This window comes from Oncorhynchus nerka, linkage group LG20 (assembly GCF_034236695.1).
Source record: "Oncorhynchus nerka isolate Pitt River linkage group LG20, Oner_Uvic_2.0, whole genome shotgun sequence".
NCBI lineage: Eukaryota > Metazoa > Chordata > Actinopteri > Salmoniformes > Salmonidae > Oncorhynchus > Oncorhynchus nerka.
In genome coordinates this window covers 33,635,473-33,655,174 of record NC_088415.1, presented here as the reverse complement: position 1 = coordinate 33,655,174, position 19,702 = coordinate 33,635,473, and the positions used below count along the sequence as shown (strand labels likewise).

The following is a 19,702-nucleotide window of genomic DNA, read 5'->3' as shown; positions in this document are numbered from 1 at the left end:
CATGACTCATGAGCAGAGGGAGCACCCCCCTATCCACATCGACGGGACAGCAGTGGAGAAAGTGTAAAGATCCTCGGCGTACACATCACGGAAAAACTGAAATGGTCCACCCACACAGACAGTGTGGTGAAGAAGGCGCAACAACGCCTCTTCAACATCAGGAGGCTGAAGAAATGTGGCTTGTCACCTAAAACCCTCACACATTTTTACAGATGCACAATTGAGAGCATCCTATCGAGCTGTATCACCACCTGGTATGGCAACTGCACCGCCCTCAACCACAAGGCTCTCCAGAGGGTGGTGTGGTCTGCACAACGCATCACCGGGGGCAAACTACCTGCCCTCCAGGACACCTACAGCACCCGATGTCACAGGAAGGCCAAAAAGATCATCAAGAAAAACAACCACCCGAGCCACTGCCTGTTCACCCCACTACCATCCAGAAGGTGAGGTCAGTATAGGTGCATCAAAGCTGGGACCGAGAGACTGAAAAACAGCTTCTATCTCAAGGCCATCAGACTGCTAAACAGCCATCACCAACACAGAGATGCTATTGCCTACATACAGACTGAAATCATTGGCCAATAAATGGATCAATAGTAACCTTAAATAATGCCACTTTAATAACATATACATATCTTACATCATATGTATATACTGTATTTTATACCATCTTCCCTATGCCGCTCGGTCATCGCCCATCCATATATTTACAGTTGAAGTCGGAAGTTTACATACACTTAGGTTGGAGTCATTAAAACTTGTTTTTCAACCACTCCACAAATTTCTTGTTAACAAACTATAGTTTTGTCAAGTCAGTTAGGACATCTACTTTGTGCATGACACAAGTAATCTTTCCAACAATTGTTTACAGACAGATTATTTCACTGTATCACAATTCCAGTGGGTCAGAAGTTCACATACACTCAGTTGACTGTGCCTTTAAACAGCTTGGAATATTCCAAAAAATTATGTCACGACTTCAGAAGCTTCTGATAGGCTAATTGACAACATTTTAGTCAATTAGGGGTTGTACCTGTGGATGTATTTCAAGGCCAACCTTCAAACTCAATGCCTCTTTGCTTGACATCAAGGGAAAAATCAAAAGAAATCAGCCAAGAATTCAGAAAAACAATTGTAGACCTCTACAAGTCTGGTTCATCCTTGGGAGCAATTTCCAAAGACCTGAAGGTACCACGTTCATCTGTACAAACAATAGTACGCAAGTATAAGCACATTGGGACCACGCAGCCATCATACCGCTCAGGAAGGAGATGTGTTCTGTGTCCTAGAGATGAACGTACTTTGGTGCGAAAAGTGCAAATCAATCCCAGAACAACAGCAAAGGACCTTGTGAAGATGCTGGAGGAAACAGGTGCAAAAGTATCTATATCCACAGTAAAACGAGTCCTATATCGACATAGCCTGAAAGGCCGCTCAGCAAGGAAGAAGCCACTGCTCCAAAACCGCCATGAAAAAGCCAGACTACGGTTTGCAACTGCAACAAATATCGTACTTTCTGGAGAAATGTCCTCTGGTCTGATGAAACAAAAATATAACTGTTTGACCATAATGACCATTGTTATGTTTGGAGGAAAAAGGGGGAGGCTTGCAAGCCCGAAGAACAGCGGCAAGTAGCCTAGTGGTTAGAGCGTTGGGCCAGTAACCGAAAGGTTGCTAGATCGAATCCCTGAGTTGACAAGGTCAAAATCTTTCGTTCTGCCCCTGAACAAGGGGCACTGTTCCTAGGCCTTCATTGTAAACCAGTATTTGTTCTTAACTGACTTGCCTAGTTAAATTAGAAAATTAAAAACACCATCCCGACCGTGAAGCACGGGGTTGGCAGCATCATGTTGTGGGGGTGCTTTGCTGCAGGAGGGATTGGTGCACTTCACAAAATACATGGCTTCATGAGGAAGGACAATTATGTGGATATATTGAAGCAACATCTCAAGACAGCAGTCAGGAAGTTAAAGCTTGGTCGCAAATGGGTCATCCAAATGGACAATGACCCCAAGCATACTTCCAAAGTTGGGGCAAAATGGCTTAAGGATAACAAAGGCAAGGTATTGGAGTGGCCGTCACAAAGCCCTGACCTCAATCCTATAGAAAATGTGTGGGCAGAACTGAAAGTGTGTGCGAGCAAGGAGGCCTACAAACCTGACTCAGTTACACCAGCTCTGTCAGGAGGAATGGGCCAAAATCAACCCAACTTGTTGTGGGAAGCTTTTGGAAGGCTTCCCAAAACATTTGACCCAAATTAGACTATTTAAAGGCAATGCTACCAAATACTAATTGAGTGTATGTAAACGTCTGACCCACTGGGAATGTGATGAAAGAAATCAAATCTGAAATAAATCACTCTCTACTATTATTCTGACATTTCATATTCTTAAAATAAAGTGGTGATCCTAACTGACCTAATTTTTACTCTGATTTAAATGTCACGAAATGTGAAAAACTGGGTTTAAATGTATTTGGCTAAGGTGTATGTAAACTTCCAACTTTAACTGTATACGCACATATTCTTATCCCATCCCTTTAGATTGGTGTATATCTGGTAGTTGTTGTGTAATTGTTAGATTACTGGTTAGATATTACTGCACTGGTGTTAATTAACATCTGCATTAACATCTTCTAACCATGTACATCTGCTAACCAATAACATTTTATTTATTTGATTCCATGTGTTATATATATTAGTGTTGATGTCTTCACTATTATTCTACAATTTAGAAAATAGTATAAATAAAGAAAAATCCTTGAATGAGTTAGCTTTATGTCCAAAATGCTAACTGCTCCTGTATATACACTACCATTCAAAAGTTTGGGGTCACTTAGAAATGTCCTTGTTTATTAAAGAAAAGCACATTTTTTGTCCATTAAAATAACATCAAATTGATCAGAAATACAGTGTAGACATTGTTCATGTTGTAAATGACTATTGTAGCTGGAAACGGATATTGGTTATAGGAATACCTACATAGGCGTACAGAGGCCCATTATCAGCAACAATCACTCCTGTGTTCCAATGGCACGTTGTGTTAGCTAATCCAAGTTTATAATTTTCAAAGGCTAATTGATAATTAGAAAACCATTTTGCAATTATGTTAGCACAGCTGAAAACTGTTGTCCTGATTAAAGAAGCAAGAAAACTGGCCTTCAGACTAGTTGAGTATCTGGAGCATCAGCATTTATTTATCCTGGGAAAAGGGAGTGAGTTTGGGCGGTAAATCTAGGTAAATCTTGCTAGCCCAGTTCCCACTATTCCACCCTAATTGTCACTAAGAGCGTTCTCAAGTTGCTGTGGACCTCCTTATTTCTGACTGTAGGAGTCTTGGCAAGTAATTGCCTGTGATTTTTCAAATCAGCTTAATCATCAACGAGCAATTTCCTCTAAGATAGTTGAATGACTCCAGTCCAGCTAGTATAGGTTGATGGAGAGGCACTAGCTCTCGCTGGCCTATATCAATGTGTGGAATTAAAGTACTTAGTGGCTTGGCTTATGACCTGGCTGCCATCCACTATTGAATGGGTTTCGTCGCCATCTGGCCATGGACACATTGAGCAATAGAGGGACCTACAGGTTAAGGTGGTTGTCACCTACAATGTAAGTTAAGTACAAGCAAGGAGATTTGGACTGAGACCAGTAGTTGGATCTGAATTATATATCCAGACTCTGGGACGAAGGTCTTTCAGTCTGGAGTCACCATCCTAATAGATGAGAAAAGGTACTAAAAAGGTACTAAAACCCAGCATTATAGCATAAGTACCGACAGCTTTTACACCTGCATTGTTTGCTGTTTGGGGTTTTAGGCTGGGTTTCTGTACAGCACTTTGAGATATCAGCTGATGTACGAAGGGCTATATAAATAAATTTGATTTGATTTGATTTCGCTGACATGTAAGTGGTTGATGTATGTGACTTAAAATAACCATTATTTTGTTTTGCTGTTCATTCCACATACAATCCACAAACACAAAACCCTAAACTTCTGAGGGGGTACACTTGGGTATCAGTCCCCATAACCACCGGTCCCTGGCATTTCTTATGAAATTAAATGTAGTGCTTTACAGTCCCAGCTTCCTCAGTTAAATATTTACAGTAACATCAGCAGTCGGCCAATAGCAGGAGGTGATTCGTAAATACACTGTATATACAAAAGTATGTGGACACCTCTTCAAATTAGTGGATTCGGCTATTTCAGCCACACCCATTGCTGACAGGTGTATAAAATCGAGCACACTGCCATGCGCGTGGCACCATCATAAGATGCCTCCCTTCCAACAAGTCAGTTCGTAAAATGTCTTCCCTGCTAGAGCTGCCCCGGTCAACTGTAAGTGCTGTTATTGTGTAGTGGAAATATTTGGGAGCAATAACGGCTCAGCCCCGAAGTGGTAGGCCACACAAGCTCACAGAACGGGACTGCCGAGTGCTGAAGCCCCATAGACCGTAAAATCGTCTGTCCTCAGTTGCAACACTCACTACGGAGTTTCAAACTGCCTCTGGAAGCAACGTCAGCACGATAACTGTTTTCTTGGGAGCTTCATGAAATGGGTTTCTATCAACGAGCAGCTGCACAAAAGCCTAAGATCACCATGCTCAATGCCAAGCATTGGCTGGAGTGGTGTAAAGATCGCGCCATTGGACTCTGGAGCAGTGGAAACACGTTCTCTGGAGTGATGAATCAAGCTTTACCATCTGGCAGTCCAACGGACTAATCTGGGTTTGGCGGATGCCAGGTGAACGCTAACTGCCCCAATGCATAGTGCCAACTGTAAAGTTTGGCGGAGGAGGAATAATGGTTTGGGGCTGTCTTTTAATGTTTGGGTAAAATTCAGTGAAGGGAGATCTTAACGCTACAGCATAAAATGACATTCTAGACGTTTCTGTGCTTACAACTCTGTGGCAACAGTTTGGGGATGACCCTTCATGTTTCAGCATGACAATGCCCCCGTGCACAAAGCGAGGCCCATGCAGAAATTGTTTGTCGAGATCGGTGTGGAAGGACTTGACTGGCCTGCACAGAGCCCTACCCTCAACCCCATCGAACACCTTTAGGATGAATTGGAAAGCCGACTGCGACCCAGGCCTAATCGCCCAACATCAGTGCCCGACCTCACTAATGTTCTTGTGGATGAAAAATCCCCACAGCAATGTTCCAACATCTAGTGAAAAGCCTTCCCAGAAGAGTGGAGGCTGTTATAGCAGCAATGGGGGGGACCAACTCCTTATTAATGCCAATGATTTTGGAATGAGATGTCCGATGAGCAGGTGTCCACATACTTTGGGTCCTGTAGTGTATATCTGTAGCAGAGACAGATCACAGGAGAATACTCCTCTCTCCCTCAAATTTGATGATTTGGCAAACTCTCATTTAGAATGTTAATTAATTCAAATCATGTTGTATATTAGAGAAAATCAATAATTTTACAGAGGGCCAGGACAATTGTACTGCAAAACCACCCCTGAAATATAATATAGTGAATGGTATGGAGAGAGAGAAAAAGAAAGAGAGAGAAAGAAAAAGGAAATGAAAGAGAGAGAAAGTGAGAGAGAATAGATAGTGGTTGTGGAGGATCTGAGTAGAGTGGATATACTGTAACTCTTTCCTGTACGAAATTACAGTGCTCCTGGGGACACTCACTGCAGAAAAAAATAACTGCTGCAATTTAGCTCAAGAGCCGCCACCATGACAACTGATGAAAGAAACCAGTATACACAAAGAGAATACTATCCTCTCTCTTGAAATTTAGGAGGCTAGTCTGTTTGACAGCATCTATAAGGCATTGGTATGTGCAGAGACCTTACGTCTTGGCTTAATTGACTAATGTTTTGCTAATACTAATGCACTGTCATTATTTTTGCATTCTCCTGGATTTCTTCAGGCCCCGTGTGACATTTTGGAGCCAAGATTGTAAATCTCATTCTTGCGTTGGATTATGAATAATAAAATATTGCATAATTGTCAAGCTCCTCAACATTTTGCTGAATGAGCTGAAATAAACAAAGAGCTTACATTTGTTCTATTCCTTTATACAATTTAGAAAACGAACCACCATTCATTTGTTTTGTAAATTAGATCCTCACATGGCAATGCTGAATGCGATATGTTGTGGTTCTAGGAGTATGCTTTTTACAGTAATGTCAGTTTTCACATAAGTGGACCCGAGGATTTTCAGAAGCGTTGTGGCAACACACTGCTTTGGCACCAAAGGGTGTTATCAAAATTATGTTTTGCTTGGCTGATACCATGACAGGAGGACATTGGCTTGTGCCGGAGGCCCTCAAGTTTACCAATGACTAATATACTGCACTTGAGGCTGCTCTATTATCAGCTAATGACATGGTTAAGGTTGACATTTACATTTTTGTCATTTAGCAGACACTCTTATAAAATCAAATCAAATGTTATTGGTCACATACACAAGGTTATCAGATGATATTGCGAGTGTAGCGAAATGCTTGTGCTTCTAGTTCCGACAGTGCAGCAATATCTAACATGTAATCTAACAATTTCACAACAACTACCTAATACACACAAATCTAAGTGAAGGAATGGAATAAGAATATATACATAAATATATGGGTGAGCAATGAAAGAGCGGCAGAGTGGCATAGACAAGATGCATCCACAGGGACTTCCAGGAACAGTAGGGTTAAGTGCCTTGTTCAAGGGCACATTGACAGATTTTTCACCTAGGGTCACGACTTCCGCCGAAGTCGGTTCCTCTCCTTGTTCGGGTGGTGTTCGGCGGTCGACGTCGACGACCTTCTAGCCATCGCCGATCCATTTTTTATGTTCAATATGTTTTGTCTTGTTTTCACACACACCTGGTTTCAATTCCCTAATTACATGTTGTATATTTTCCCTCTGTTCCCCCACGTCCTTGTCGGGAATTGTTTATTGTAAGTACTTGTGCTATGTGTTACTGGTGCGCTACAGGTTGAGTACCCATGTGTTGGTTGTTTTGTATGCCGTTAGTTTTATATATTAAACTGCTCCGGCTTTTCACCAAGTTCTGCTCTCCTGCGTTTGACTTCCCTGCCACCAGTTACGCACCCCTTAAACCTAGTCGGCTTTGAGGATTCAAACCAGAAACCTTTCAGTTACTGGCCCAACACTCTTGATCTCTAGGCCAGTGGTTCCCAAACTGTGGGTCGAGTCCCACTTGTGGCTCGCGGCAGGGGTCAAAGTGGGTTGCGTGATGACATTGCAAAAAAGAAAATACATCGAAAAACGCTTTCAGCTAAAACCAAATAGAAAGTATGTAGAAAAGATAGTGGACCTACTGTATATATTGTTCAATAATAGCCTAAAATCGTTGAGAATTTACAATCAAAGCTAGACAATCAGGCCTGCATTGATTTTGATATAATGTTTAAGCATAAGAACACAGCATTTAGCCATGTCAAAATGCATAGAATTGTAGAACATTTGCTTAAAAACAAACAAAATAAATCTAGGCTCTATGGCAAAATGTCTAGAATTGCAGGAAATTGGCTATAAAACAGCAAGATTTTATTTTAGCTCCATGGCAGGATGTGTGGAATTGCAGGAGATTAGCTTTGAAACTGCTACATTTTTGCTCTGCTACAAAGACATATTTTTTTCACAACTCAACCCTTACGGTGGGGTTGAGACTCAAAAGACACCTTAATTGGTGGGTCACAAAGCAAAACAGTTTGGGAACCCCTGCCCTAGGCTGCCTGCCGCCATTTTCCATGGGAAAATATCGTAAGGGTGTTTTCTTGAGTGGGTGGCAGGATCATGTTTACAGCTAATTTAGTGCATTAAGTTAATGTCTTTCATCAGGTTGTCAAGTGTAACACAAGCTCTACAGTACATCCCGCCTTATGCATTAAATAAAGTACATATGTTTCTCAGCCACTCTCTTTGGATCCCCTTGATCACCAAGAACTGAACCTGTAAAAAAGTGGGCCGTGACAAATCTTCTGTTTAATACACAGTCTTCGCTGCAAATAGTTCTCGGCCCCTGATGTATAGAGTTGTGACATCATGACGTCATGCAACTGTTGCGAGGAAACCTATCGGTTCCCAAAACTATCATAGCAAGCTGATGAAAGCAAGAGACTAACGTGTAGGAAGGAGTCAACCATCAACGCTTCACAATCCAACCAATCCCAGAATCAGTCCTGTCTAGACTGACTAGAACCCTGCAGATTGTGTTGTCTGTACAGGGAAATGAAAGACAGTCAGGCTTGGAGTGCCTACTGATTTGAATGACCTGGGAGCTTGTCTCCAATATGCTGATTGGATTTGCTATTGATTGTGTTTTCAACTTGTGTAATAGCCCAGTTTTGGTGATTGCTATTGTACTGCAATGCAGATTGAACTTGGCGACGTAGAGAAATGGGCACATTTAATCATGTTTAACGGAACAAGAGGATCCTACCATTTACATTGCATTTACCTAAAATGTACACTAGCTCATACTACGGTAACCTACATCCCTGTAAATGCGTAAGGCTGTTGGAGAAGGGTTATACGTTTACATTCAAGTATAAACAAATGCCAAGATCTGTAATACAACCAATCTATTTTGTTGACATTGCACTTTCAAAACACATTCTGCATTCCTCTAGTTACTTAAGTGCAATATAGTGATGATTATTCTATTCTGCTTAATTGATAATATTTGAATAATCAAAGTTCCTGGCAAAGTTTGGAACTTGCCACAGGAAGTATGTACAGTATACACCTGCAACCTGGGCGTACATTTTAGAATACCATAGTATTTCAAATAGATGGAATGGCACATCAACCAAAACATGTTGTATCTGTGAGGTCATGAACAGAATGTGTGTAGGAGTAGGCTATGGTAAACAAGGACATCCTATTCTTACTTGTGCACTTTTTGATGCCGGATCCTTTCTTCAGAGCGTGTCGACTGAGTTTGCACTGGAAGTTGTTTTCCCAGAACTCTGCAAACCAAATATTTCTTCTGTTGTTGTCCAAAGTTCTGCTGATGAAGTAGCGATCAAACCCTAGAGATCAATGAGAGGCACAGTTGGATTTGAAATACTGCAGCGATGTGCATTGGATTTTCTGACGGTGACATGACTTTATCAACTCTTTTTTCCAACACACCCTCATCATTGTACTTTCATCTCACTGGTGTTCTTATCCTGTTGTTGTTTACAGTGTGTCAGTGTTTAATATGGAAACATCATGCTGTATTAGACTACATTGTCATAGACAACAGAAAATAGATATACATGTAATCCTCACTTGACCAGTACTACCTGCCGTTGTGTGGCATTTAGAACAATGAGGAATAAAGGACATTATATAGTGTGTATAACATCAATACCTCGGATAGGCTGCCGTTTAGGTAGGATCGTGACAGCCCCTTCTGCCATCTCCTCCTGGTTCAGGATGGGGGAGATCTTAGACCCCCAGCTGTCTGACCCCACCCATATAAAATGTCCTGTCTGGTTAGCCATCTTAGCTGCTTGAAGAATCCGCCTATAAGAAGGGGAAAGAGAGAATACAATACAATTCTTGCCACTTATATACACAATTCACCTATTCAAGGGCCTTGATTATTAGTTGAAAACAGTGTGTTGGTACTGGACATGAACAAAAGCCTAACTGCACACCCCGTGGGTCCCCAGAACCAGCACAACACTAAAGAAGAACACCGTTGGAACACTGCCACCATCCCTGCCTGTGACAGAGGCCACCCTGTGGAGTTTTCATGGTGCAGGCTAGCAAACACCCATCCCAGCCTGCCAGTGCTGCCACATTACTCCAAGGTTGGTCCCTCCCTGGTAATAGAGCTAATTAAGAAGCAACCATGATGAGCCAGCCGGCGTTCCCTGCTGTTCCACCAGGCTCTGTATCAAATATTCATTCTGCTGCCACTAGGACCACAGTACTCATATCAAATTGCATTTGTCACCTGCGCAGAATACAACAGGTGCAGACTCTACTGTGAAATGCTTACTTACGAGCCCTTTCCCAACAATGCAGAGTTAATAAGACAAATTCAACAAAAACAAATACAAAAAAAAATATGAGACTATATAGAAGGAGTACCAGTACAGAGTCAATGTGCAGGGGTACGAGGTAGTTGAGGTAATTGAGGTAATATGTACATGTAGGTAGGGGTAAAAGTGGCTAGGCAATCAGGATATATTAGACGTAGTACTGGAAACACAGTCGCTACAACAGCCAGGTACAATAACAATACAGTGTTCCCCTGAGTCACTCTGCTACCCGTATTCCTCACCACCCAATCCAAAGAATGAAGAGACTGAGAGTAATGCATGTTTGAGTAATATTGACCTTTATTCTACCTCTCACTGAATAAACATGGTTATTCTGAGCCCCAACATTCCCATATGGCTTTACAGGAGACAATAATGTCCATAACAAAACCTACAGTACACTATGAAAATGTTGTCATATGCTCCTTTTTTGCCTCACTTGAGAATGGTTCTTTGTGCGGGTCCATGGCAACTTGTACCATCCTTCAAAATAAGATAGAACATATTCCTGGAGGTAAGGAGAAGGGAGGGAGCCTGTTTTGTCAATTGCAAACCCCCCTTAAGGTCGTTTACAGGACAATCTAGTTCATCACATAAACACCAGGTGTTCTCATCATGAAATCACTCAATTACTGAAGGTCTATGTTTAGGACAAAATGCATGATGGCATTAACATCCTTCTCCTGTGAATGAGGCCACTCTTGCTCAATCATCTTTCTATAGCCTGAGTGCTGAAAACTCTTAATTGTAGTTTTTTTTATTAAGTGGCTGCACACTTACATTGACTGGTTTCAAGGGTAGAGCAGGCATACTGGGCTGAAATCCCCCTGGCTTTGTGTAATTACTGTATATCCACACTATTACCCATTATCAAGCTTGGATTAAGTCAATGAGCACTGGGACATCTGCCCTGGTCATCCACCATCTACGGCTTCCTCAAATCACTGCCTATATCCTTTAAGAAGAATATATACCTGACTAATGTCGACTGCTCCTCCTGTATATGGTAATTATAGGTTAATGCTATGTATAACTCCTTTCCACACATTTGTACTGTTGAGCAAAAACAATAGGACAGGGTAAAGAAAGGGAAAAGTTATTTAATGGTAACTTTGGTTACTGTAATATATTGCCTTTGGATACTTCTCACATTGGTTTATACTGTATGTGTTACTTGATTCAGCAACCCAATTTTTATTTTAAGCCTATTACCTCATAGAACCTCAAAATCCCTGCATTTGGTGTATTGCCTCTGAGGGCAGATGGATATTATACAATATGCATTCTACTCACCAAGCTCTTGGAATAAGTTAACATTATTTATTATATATGTGAGTACAAATGACATTTTAAAGTCATTGCTACATTCTTGAATATAAAAAGTTCACAGGATAGGTCAAATTGAAATCAAATTGACAATAAATTGTGTAGGGTTTTGGCTCTTGCTCTCTCTCTCTTCTTATGCACCTCAACAAAAGACCTGTGTTCATATTTACATACCATAAGCCACTGCAATGTTGTATTGTGAAATTATTATGATTCTATGTGTGTATCAAATGACAGACAGATGGCAAGTGTTGCATCATATCAATTTGGAGGACAAACCCATACATTAGGCTATATATGTACTGTATATTCTATGCTTGTGTTAGTACTAGGTCATGTTGGAATGTGCTGTAGAACATAATGGTTAGCTGCAACACTTGCACCTACACACATCACCAACTGCCACCCCATGCCAACTGATCAAGATGCTCCTCAGTCATCCTAGAGGGAATTAAATGCAGCAGATTGGAAATAGCTGTAATCTAGAAATATATACAACAGATGAGAAGAACATATTATGATCAGAATGCTACATATAGTTAGATTGTATGTATTTAATGTAAACTGGCACACATCCATTACACTGTGGACACCTAATGAAAACAAAGCTGTTATAGCTTACAGTAAAAAGCTAACTGAATTTGTGGGATGTTATCTGAGGAGGACAATATACACATTTACAGCCATTTATACCAATGGGCAAACATTATGAATGTTGCGTCATTAAACAGAAACTGAGATGGATTGAGTTACTTTGTTGCCATCATTTAGTTAGTTTCATCTTTTTTTCATTCCTGTAACAGTCAACTGAACTTACCTAATGTCATCTTCGTTGGCAAAGAGAATGACAACCCGGGCGTTGGGGTTCTCTGACAGTCTACGGATTACCTTGTCAAACTCTCCAAGCTTAGGTTCCCGTGGTATCTTCACTGACTGAGAGATGCACACACCTCCTGCAACCAAGACAGAGGAAAAACATGTTAGAACAATTGTTTTTTGTTGTTATTTTTTTTTAAGGGAAATGGGGATACCTAGTTAGTTGTACAACTGAATGCATTGAGCTGAAATGTGTCTTCCGCATTTAACCCAACCCCTCTGAATCAGAGAGGTGCGGAGTGCTGCCTTAACTGACATCCGCGTCTTCGGCGCCCGGAGAACAGTGGGTTAACTGCCTTGCTCAGGGGCAGAACAACAGATTTTTACCTTGTCAACTCGGGGATGGGATCCAACAACCTTTCGGTTACTGGCCCAACGCTCCTTACCCCCTACCCCGCAGGCTACCTGCCGCCCTTATTATATTGTTAGGAATTGAAAACTGGTCAAGGTGTGGAGAAATGCTGGATGCAAGAGATACACTTCTATATTTAAGAGTTTTATTAAACAAAAATGTGCACAGGGAGACCAAAATGAGACTTCTGCAAGGTTATTAATAAACTGCCACCCTTCAGAGGGAAGGGCAGACCTAAATGCTCTTTCTTATGTTTGTTGTTTCTTCCTCCCATGTATAATTCCAAAACATTAAATCAAGGCTGAAATCAGGGGGTTGAATAGACTATACATTTGACACCCATGGACAATTGTACAGCTAAGGGGACCAGATACCAATTACTAAGAATTGCTTTACGGTAAACGCTGACCTTAGAGACCAAATTCCAATAGGGAATAATCATCAAAATAGTGTTCTTAACAATAGACTGGGGAAAATAGAAATGAACAAAAGCTGAAGAGCTGATCTGTCTTGGGGCTCCCTCCAAACAGTTAAAAATCTGTACCTGGGGACCTTTACTTAAATAGACATTTATCTTTCTAAAGGGTGTGCCATCTCTGATGTAGTTTGGAGTATTGGTATAGAACACGTGTCAGGAATCAGAAATAACTACATTGGTAAAACCAGCAAAGGGCATCTGTATTTAGATACAGTAAACCTCTATCTAAATTCAGGTTCTCCCCAAGCTAGTCTGGCATATCATTCTTAGAATCACCCTCTTTCTTATTTCTCAGTTTCAACTGAAAGTAGGCCAAAGCCAAGGAGAATTTGTTTCGCACTCTCCTGAACCAACAACAATAATCCTAATCATGTCTTCAGGACATTTTATGGATGTCTGGATGCAAGATTAAAATTGTGCAGGTGTAATATTTCACAGCAGGAGGAATGCAAGATATTAAAACATATTTTCATGCACCACAAGGGGAAGATCTAAGACACGAAAACCCATCCATTCAGTTTATAGGGCTGCCAATGAGACTGGGTAAATTGTGTAGCAATTCTGAGCGTACCTATACCCAAAATGAAATGGTGAGCACTGGATACATTTTGTGAATAGTTGCAATTTAGTATTATTTTTTTACCTTATTTTACCAGGTACGTCAATTAAGAACACATTCTCTACATGTAATATTGTTTAACTTCAGCATTTTTGTTTAGCTATAAAAGACACGTGCCTTCCTTACTGGGAAAGCATCATTTAATTGATATGCAGCTTCAACTTCATACTTTCTGACACAGTAAGCATTATTTATATTGTGTACTGTATAAATCCAAATGCCTCAAGGAATTTCACTTACTCATAGAACTATTAAGTGGGCCTTCAGAAACATTTAAAAACTGACTGTTGTCGCAAATAAATGAATAGTGATCTGATCAAAACTCCAAAACAGCCCACCCACACAGCACACATGTTATGGAAACCAGTGCTAATTCATCTAAATACAAATCAGTCAAACCCATGTAACCTAATTCCATACTGATCATTCCTAATCTGGCGTGTTAGACTAGATACATGTAACCTAATTCCATACTGATCATTCCTAATCTGGCGTGTTAGACTAGATACATGTAACCTAATTCCATACTGATCATTCCTAATCTGGCGTGTTAGACTAGATACATGTAACCGGTGTGAAATGGCTAGCTAGTTAGCTGTACATGCTAGTAGCGTTTCCATCAGTGACGTTACTCGCTCTGAGAACTTGAAGTAGTTAACTCCCTTGCTCTGCAAGAGCCTCAGCTTTTGTGGAGCAATAGGTAACTAAGCTTTGTGGGTGACTGTTGTTGTGTTCAGAGGGTCCCTGGATCCAGCCCAGGTTGGGGTGAGGAGATTGACGGAAGCAATACTGTTACACACACCCAATACATTTACAAGTCCCCAAAGAGAGCAACAAACCTTGCCTTGCCTTGAGGCATTGGTATCCAGCAGCAGAAAGAAAGTGAGCGAGCTCCAGCATACGTCCATTGGATACCAAACAAGCCAAGGCTTTCTAATTCCCCGAGAAACATTTCAGGAGAATTGTTTTGTCGTCCTGCCAAAATGCCACAGCGTCTATGTGCATGCTAATGAACTCGCCTCTCTTGACTCATACAAAGCCGGCCCGCTGTATCATCAATGCAAGAATAATACCCTCTGGTTCAGTGAATGGCTGCCAGGGCCTCACAATGGATCAGAAAACAAAGCTGCGCCCCAGCTCTGACTAATAGGTTGGGAAAGTGAAAGTAAGAAAAAACCAAGTAGCGGGGGACAACAATGGCAGTGATGACAGGCTAGCTCATAGGTGCAAAGGGCCACTTCCAGTTGATGGCATGGACCAGTCCTCAGTCAATGGCGTGCAATGGCTGTTCTTTTACTCCCACCTACTGTATAGTACAAGTAGTTGATTTTTCTTTGATTTTGCGGTATTGCTAAACCACTGGATTTGTATCACTATTTGTTTCCCTGGTGAATGTTGTAATCTTGCTGGTCATGCACGTGACAACAAATAGGCCTAGATGAAGCATCTGGCACTGGCAGTACTCTGCCCATGCAGTCACTGGGCTGGATCATTTCTTTTTCTTCTCTGGAAAAATAGAGACTTATTCCTACTCATAATGTGGTTCAAGTCTGTTTCTTGCATGGCCAGCCATCGTCATATTGACAGATCCATGATTCCACAATTCTTTCCTACACCATCCACATTAGATTGAAAGCCATTTGTGGGTTTACATCTACAGCATATTCTTACTTGAGACAGGATATTAGGGAGTGTTTTATAGACTACCTGCAATCACCATTCAGGGCCCCACTCTATGCAGTCTCCCACCCCACATTCTTGTTGTCCATCTCCAATCCTACTCTGTTCCACCCTGTAAACCTTTTCCAACTAATTAAACCCAGTCTAAACTAATTCTCCTGGTAGGTTTGTCTATCCATCTTGCTGTCTCATTCTATATACAGTACGTAGCCAGTAGACTCATGGGAAATTTTACTTCTGCAAGATCTAGAGGAATGCTATAGCACCTCTCCTTGTCATTACTGGAGACTCTATCCATCTTAAGAGCGTCTTTGCCTCACTGGTGTCTCAGTCCCTGGGTCCCTAACCATATGCTCTGTGGAGGAGATAGAGAGTTATCCCTTCTCTCCACTCCCTCTTCACTTCACTGCTACTTTTCTGTGTCCTAGCCTCTGAAGAGGGGAGCAAGGGGAGTGAGATAGAGTGAAAGCAGTCGAGGTCCACTATAAAGATCTAATAGATCTGCAGGAAAATAAATGTAAGTTCTTTCTGCAACTTTCTGTATTTCACCAAAAAATGGTTCATCCGTTTATGGATGTATGGAATTTAAACAAAGTTTGGAATTTACGCAGTCGGAGGTGGAGAAGCACCATGTCTGAGGATTTTGCATTTTCCAAACAACACTTGACAAGCGCTCTTCCAAAGGAGACTACCTCAAAAAACATCTAGGTGCAATAACATTTTAATCGATGGAATTGAGGACGTAAAGACTGAGACTTTGCATGTCAAGGCAAGAAACCCCTGGAAGATCAACTCAAACAGGACCCAAATGTAACGATGTGCGCTGAGAGTCGGGATGCAAGTTCAGGGAGTGAATACATAAAGGAACGGAAATTAATACAAAACAAGAAACGCACAGACATGAAGCTGGAACAGAAATAACAATGCCTGGGGAAGGAACCAAAGGGAGTGACATATATAGGGAAGGTAATCAAGGAGGTGATGGAGTCCAGGTGAGAGTCATGAGGCGCTGGTGCGCGTGACGATGGTGACAGGTGTGTGGGATAATGAGCAGCCTGATGACCTAGAGGCCGGAGAGGGAGCACACGTGACACCTAAACTCATCGAGATAGAGAGGGCGCAAAGGAATGGATCTTTATTCCCCGATGGACGGCCCAGATCTATAATGGTGAAACTGCTCAGGTTCAAAGACAAGGAGGATATTCTCAGAAGAGCCAAACGCCTGTAGGGAACCAAAATCTTCATCAATGAAGACTTCTCAAAAAAGGTTATGCCTCAAAAAAAAGGAACTGTTGCCACAAATAATTGAAGAATGAAAAAAAGGCAAAATCTCATACCTGAAGTATGATTAGCTGTATGTTCACCCCCCCCCCCCCCCCTCTCTTGCCTATTGCAAGTGACTCCGCTATAGTCAACTGATTTGACACACACACAAACACATTCACACACATATTTATTCTACTTTGTTCATGTGTTTCACCTAAGCTCATGACCAAAAACACACATCGCTCTAAATGTCATAACCCTCTGAAGTCTTCAGTGTTGTTATGTGGACTGTGTCAATGTGCATTCCATAAGAAGTGCACCCCTATTGATAAATCTTTTAAAATCAGATTCAAATGAACCCAAATGTATTGCTGTATTGGACATGTGAGGCTTGCAGTTCTATTTTTCTGTTCCACTCTGGATTATTGTGGCTGTGTATCTCAGTTGGGCACGATATCAACCCTGACAACATGGTCTTCAAGCCATTAGATAATAATAAAGAGAACTATAAATATAATGATTGTTTTAATCCAGATTCAAATGACTTGACATTTACCAGAGATGAGTCTATCACTTGTGATTACTATAATGTTAAGCAATTTAACAACCTGTATATCAGTGTATCTAATTCCAAGGTAAGCTTATTTTCTACCTTTTCATTTGAATGTTCGCATTCTTCATAGAAATCATCACCACCCTGTTCATTTTCTGTCTTCTCTCAATTTTCCATTGTTGCCCTTTCAGAAACATGGTTGACTGAAGAGACAAGCTTTATGACATGACTCCTTACAATACTGTTCACCAGTGTAGAACATCCAGAGTAGGAGGAAGAGTATCCATTTTTGTTCATAAATGTTTTCAATTCTTTGTAATAGAGGACCTCGCACTTACATCTGATAACATTGATGTTGAATGTCTTTTCATCGAAATTCCCTCCTGTTAATTTTTTGGTGGTAAAAAACTGGTAATTATATGCATCTATCGGCCACCGAATTCTGACATAGCTTCAAATCCAAGTTTGAAACTAGCAAAAATGTGTTTTCTATTGGGTGATTACAACATAAACGTATTTAAAAGTGAGAACCAGTCACTGACATCTGACTTTTTGAATACTTTAAACTACAGCTATCTGTATCCCCTCATCTATAAGCCTACAAGAGTGACCAGATCATCAATATTTTTAACAAATTATTTGAATAATGTGGCTAATACAGGAATACTTTATACTGATATTTATTCTCCTTGGAACAGATGGAAATTATTAGTAGCATTACAAGTATATATATATATATATATATTTTAAAGTAATTGTGAGCGCTTTAGGATGTTGATTAATGATATTTAATGGGAACATTTTTATAATCAGGTCAATGTGGAGTCTGCTTACCAGACTTTTCTCACATCTTTCAATTCTGTATTTCACCACTGCTTTCCCTTAGTTAAATGGTGTAAGGGAGCAGCAGAAGGGTTCTGGAAACCTTGGTTAACAACCGGTTTCCTCAGTTAATAAAAACAAGTTGTATAAAAAGTGTATTCCTTAATTCCTCTCCCCTGAATTGTGCAAATACCAAAAAGTATAAGAACACATTTATTCACCTTATCCATTTTTTTATTTTACTTTTGATTTATTTTACTAACTAATTCCAAGAATCCTCAAATAAAGTAAACTTGTAAAAACATCAATCAAAAGGCATCTACAGCTATTCTGTCATGCCCTCTGTCACGCCCTGGCCATAGAGAGGTTTTTTATTCTCTATTTTTTATCCCCTGGGTACTTATACCTGTGTTTTCTGTTGTCTGTTGCCAATTCGTCTAGTTTCTTCAAGTCCACCAGCGGATGTCCCTGCCCCTGCTTTTTCCATCTCGCTTTTTCCTCGCCCTCCTGATTTTTGTACCTTGCTTTTCCTGAACCTGCCTGCCGTCCTGTACCTTTGCCTCTACTCTGGATTATCGACCCCTGCCTGCCTTAACCTGACATTTGCCTGCCCCTGTTTCTGTAATAAACATTGTTACTTCAACACAGTCTGCATTTGAGTCTTCCCTGAAACATCATAGAAATTCCTTGGATTACATTAAGGGACATTTCCCTTCTCTGCTTCAGTTTGATCCCCCTGATGTACTGTAATGGAGGTGATAGAGGTAATTGGTAACTTAAATATATCAGCAGTAGGTCATGATGAGACTGGTGCCTCTTTGGTGAAATCAGTGTCTTCCTTGATTACTGAGCCTCTAATGTACAGTCCCAGTCAAAAGTTTGGATAAACCTACTCATTCAAGGGTTTTTCGATCGTTTAACTATTTTCTAAAATGTAGAATAATAGTGAAGATATCAAAACTATGAAATAACACATATGGAATCATGTAGTAACCAAAAATCTAAATATATTTTACATTTGAGATTCTTCAAAGTAGCCAGCCTTTGCCTTGATGACAACTTTGCACACTCTTGGTATTCTCTCAACCAGCTTCACCTGAAATGCTTTTCCAACAGTCTTGAAGGAGTTCCCACATATGCTGAGCACTTGTTGGGTGCTTTTCCTTCACTCTTCTGTCCAACCCATCCCAAACCATCTCAATTGGGTTGGTGTATAAGAGAATGTTGAAACATTTAAATCAACACTATATTCTGTAAGCGTACATATATGGTTTTCGTAAAAATTACTCCACAGGCTCTTTTGCAACTTGTGGATAAAATCTTTTCAGCCCTGAACAACAATGAATACCCTCTTGGCATATTTTTAGATTTATCCAAAGTGTTTGACACGGTTTATTTTAATTTTATTTAACCTTCAATCATGAAATACTACTTTATTTATAAATTGCATTATTACAGTTTTCATGATTATCCATATAATTGCCTTGATAATTTGTTTATGTAAATATGGGTGCATCTACCAGGCCAAGATATCCTGTGATGTGCCACAGGGTTTGATAATTGGACCTTTGGTATTCCTAATCTATATCAATGACCTTGCTGCTGTGTCTTTTACCATACTTCTTTGCTGATGATACCAATGAGATTTTATCACTAAATCATTTTGATTCACTAATTAATGAAGCCAACTTAGGCATGGCCAAATTTTCTGAATG

At 40.6% G+C, this 19,702-nt stretch overlaps 1 protein-coding gene across 1 annotated transcript in view; it reads right to left on the bottom strand.

Annotated features, from left to right (window-relative positions):
- LOC115101895 (metabotropic glutamate receptor 4-like) overlaps nucleotides 1–19,702 on the bottom strand; it is a 122,789-nt gene that overhangs the window by 64,435 nt on the left and 38,652 nt on the right. Inside the window, exons 2-4 of the mRNA XM_029621352.2 lie at nucleotides 12,159–12,294; nucleotides 9,337–9,491; nucleotides 8,870–9,010 (exon numbers count right to left, since the gene is read on the bottom strand). Of these exons, the coding sequence (XP_029477212.2) occupies nucleotides 8,870–9,010; nucleotides 9,337–9,491; nucleotides 12,159–12,294 (432 nt within the window). The remainder of the gene's footprint in view (nucleotides 1–8,869; nucleotides 9,011–9,336; nucleotides 9,492–12,158; nucleotides 12,295–19,702) is intronic.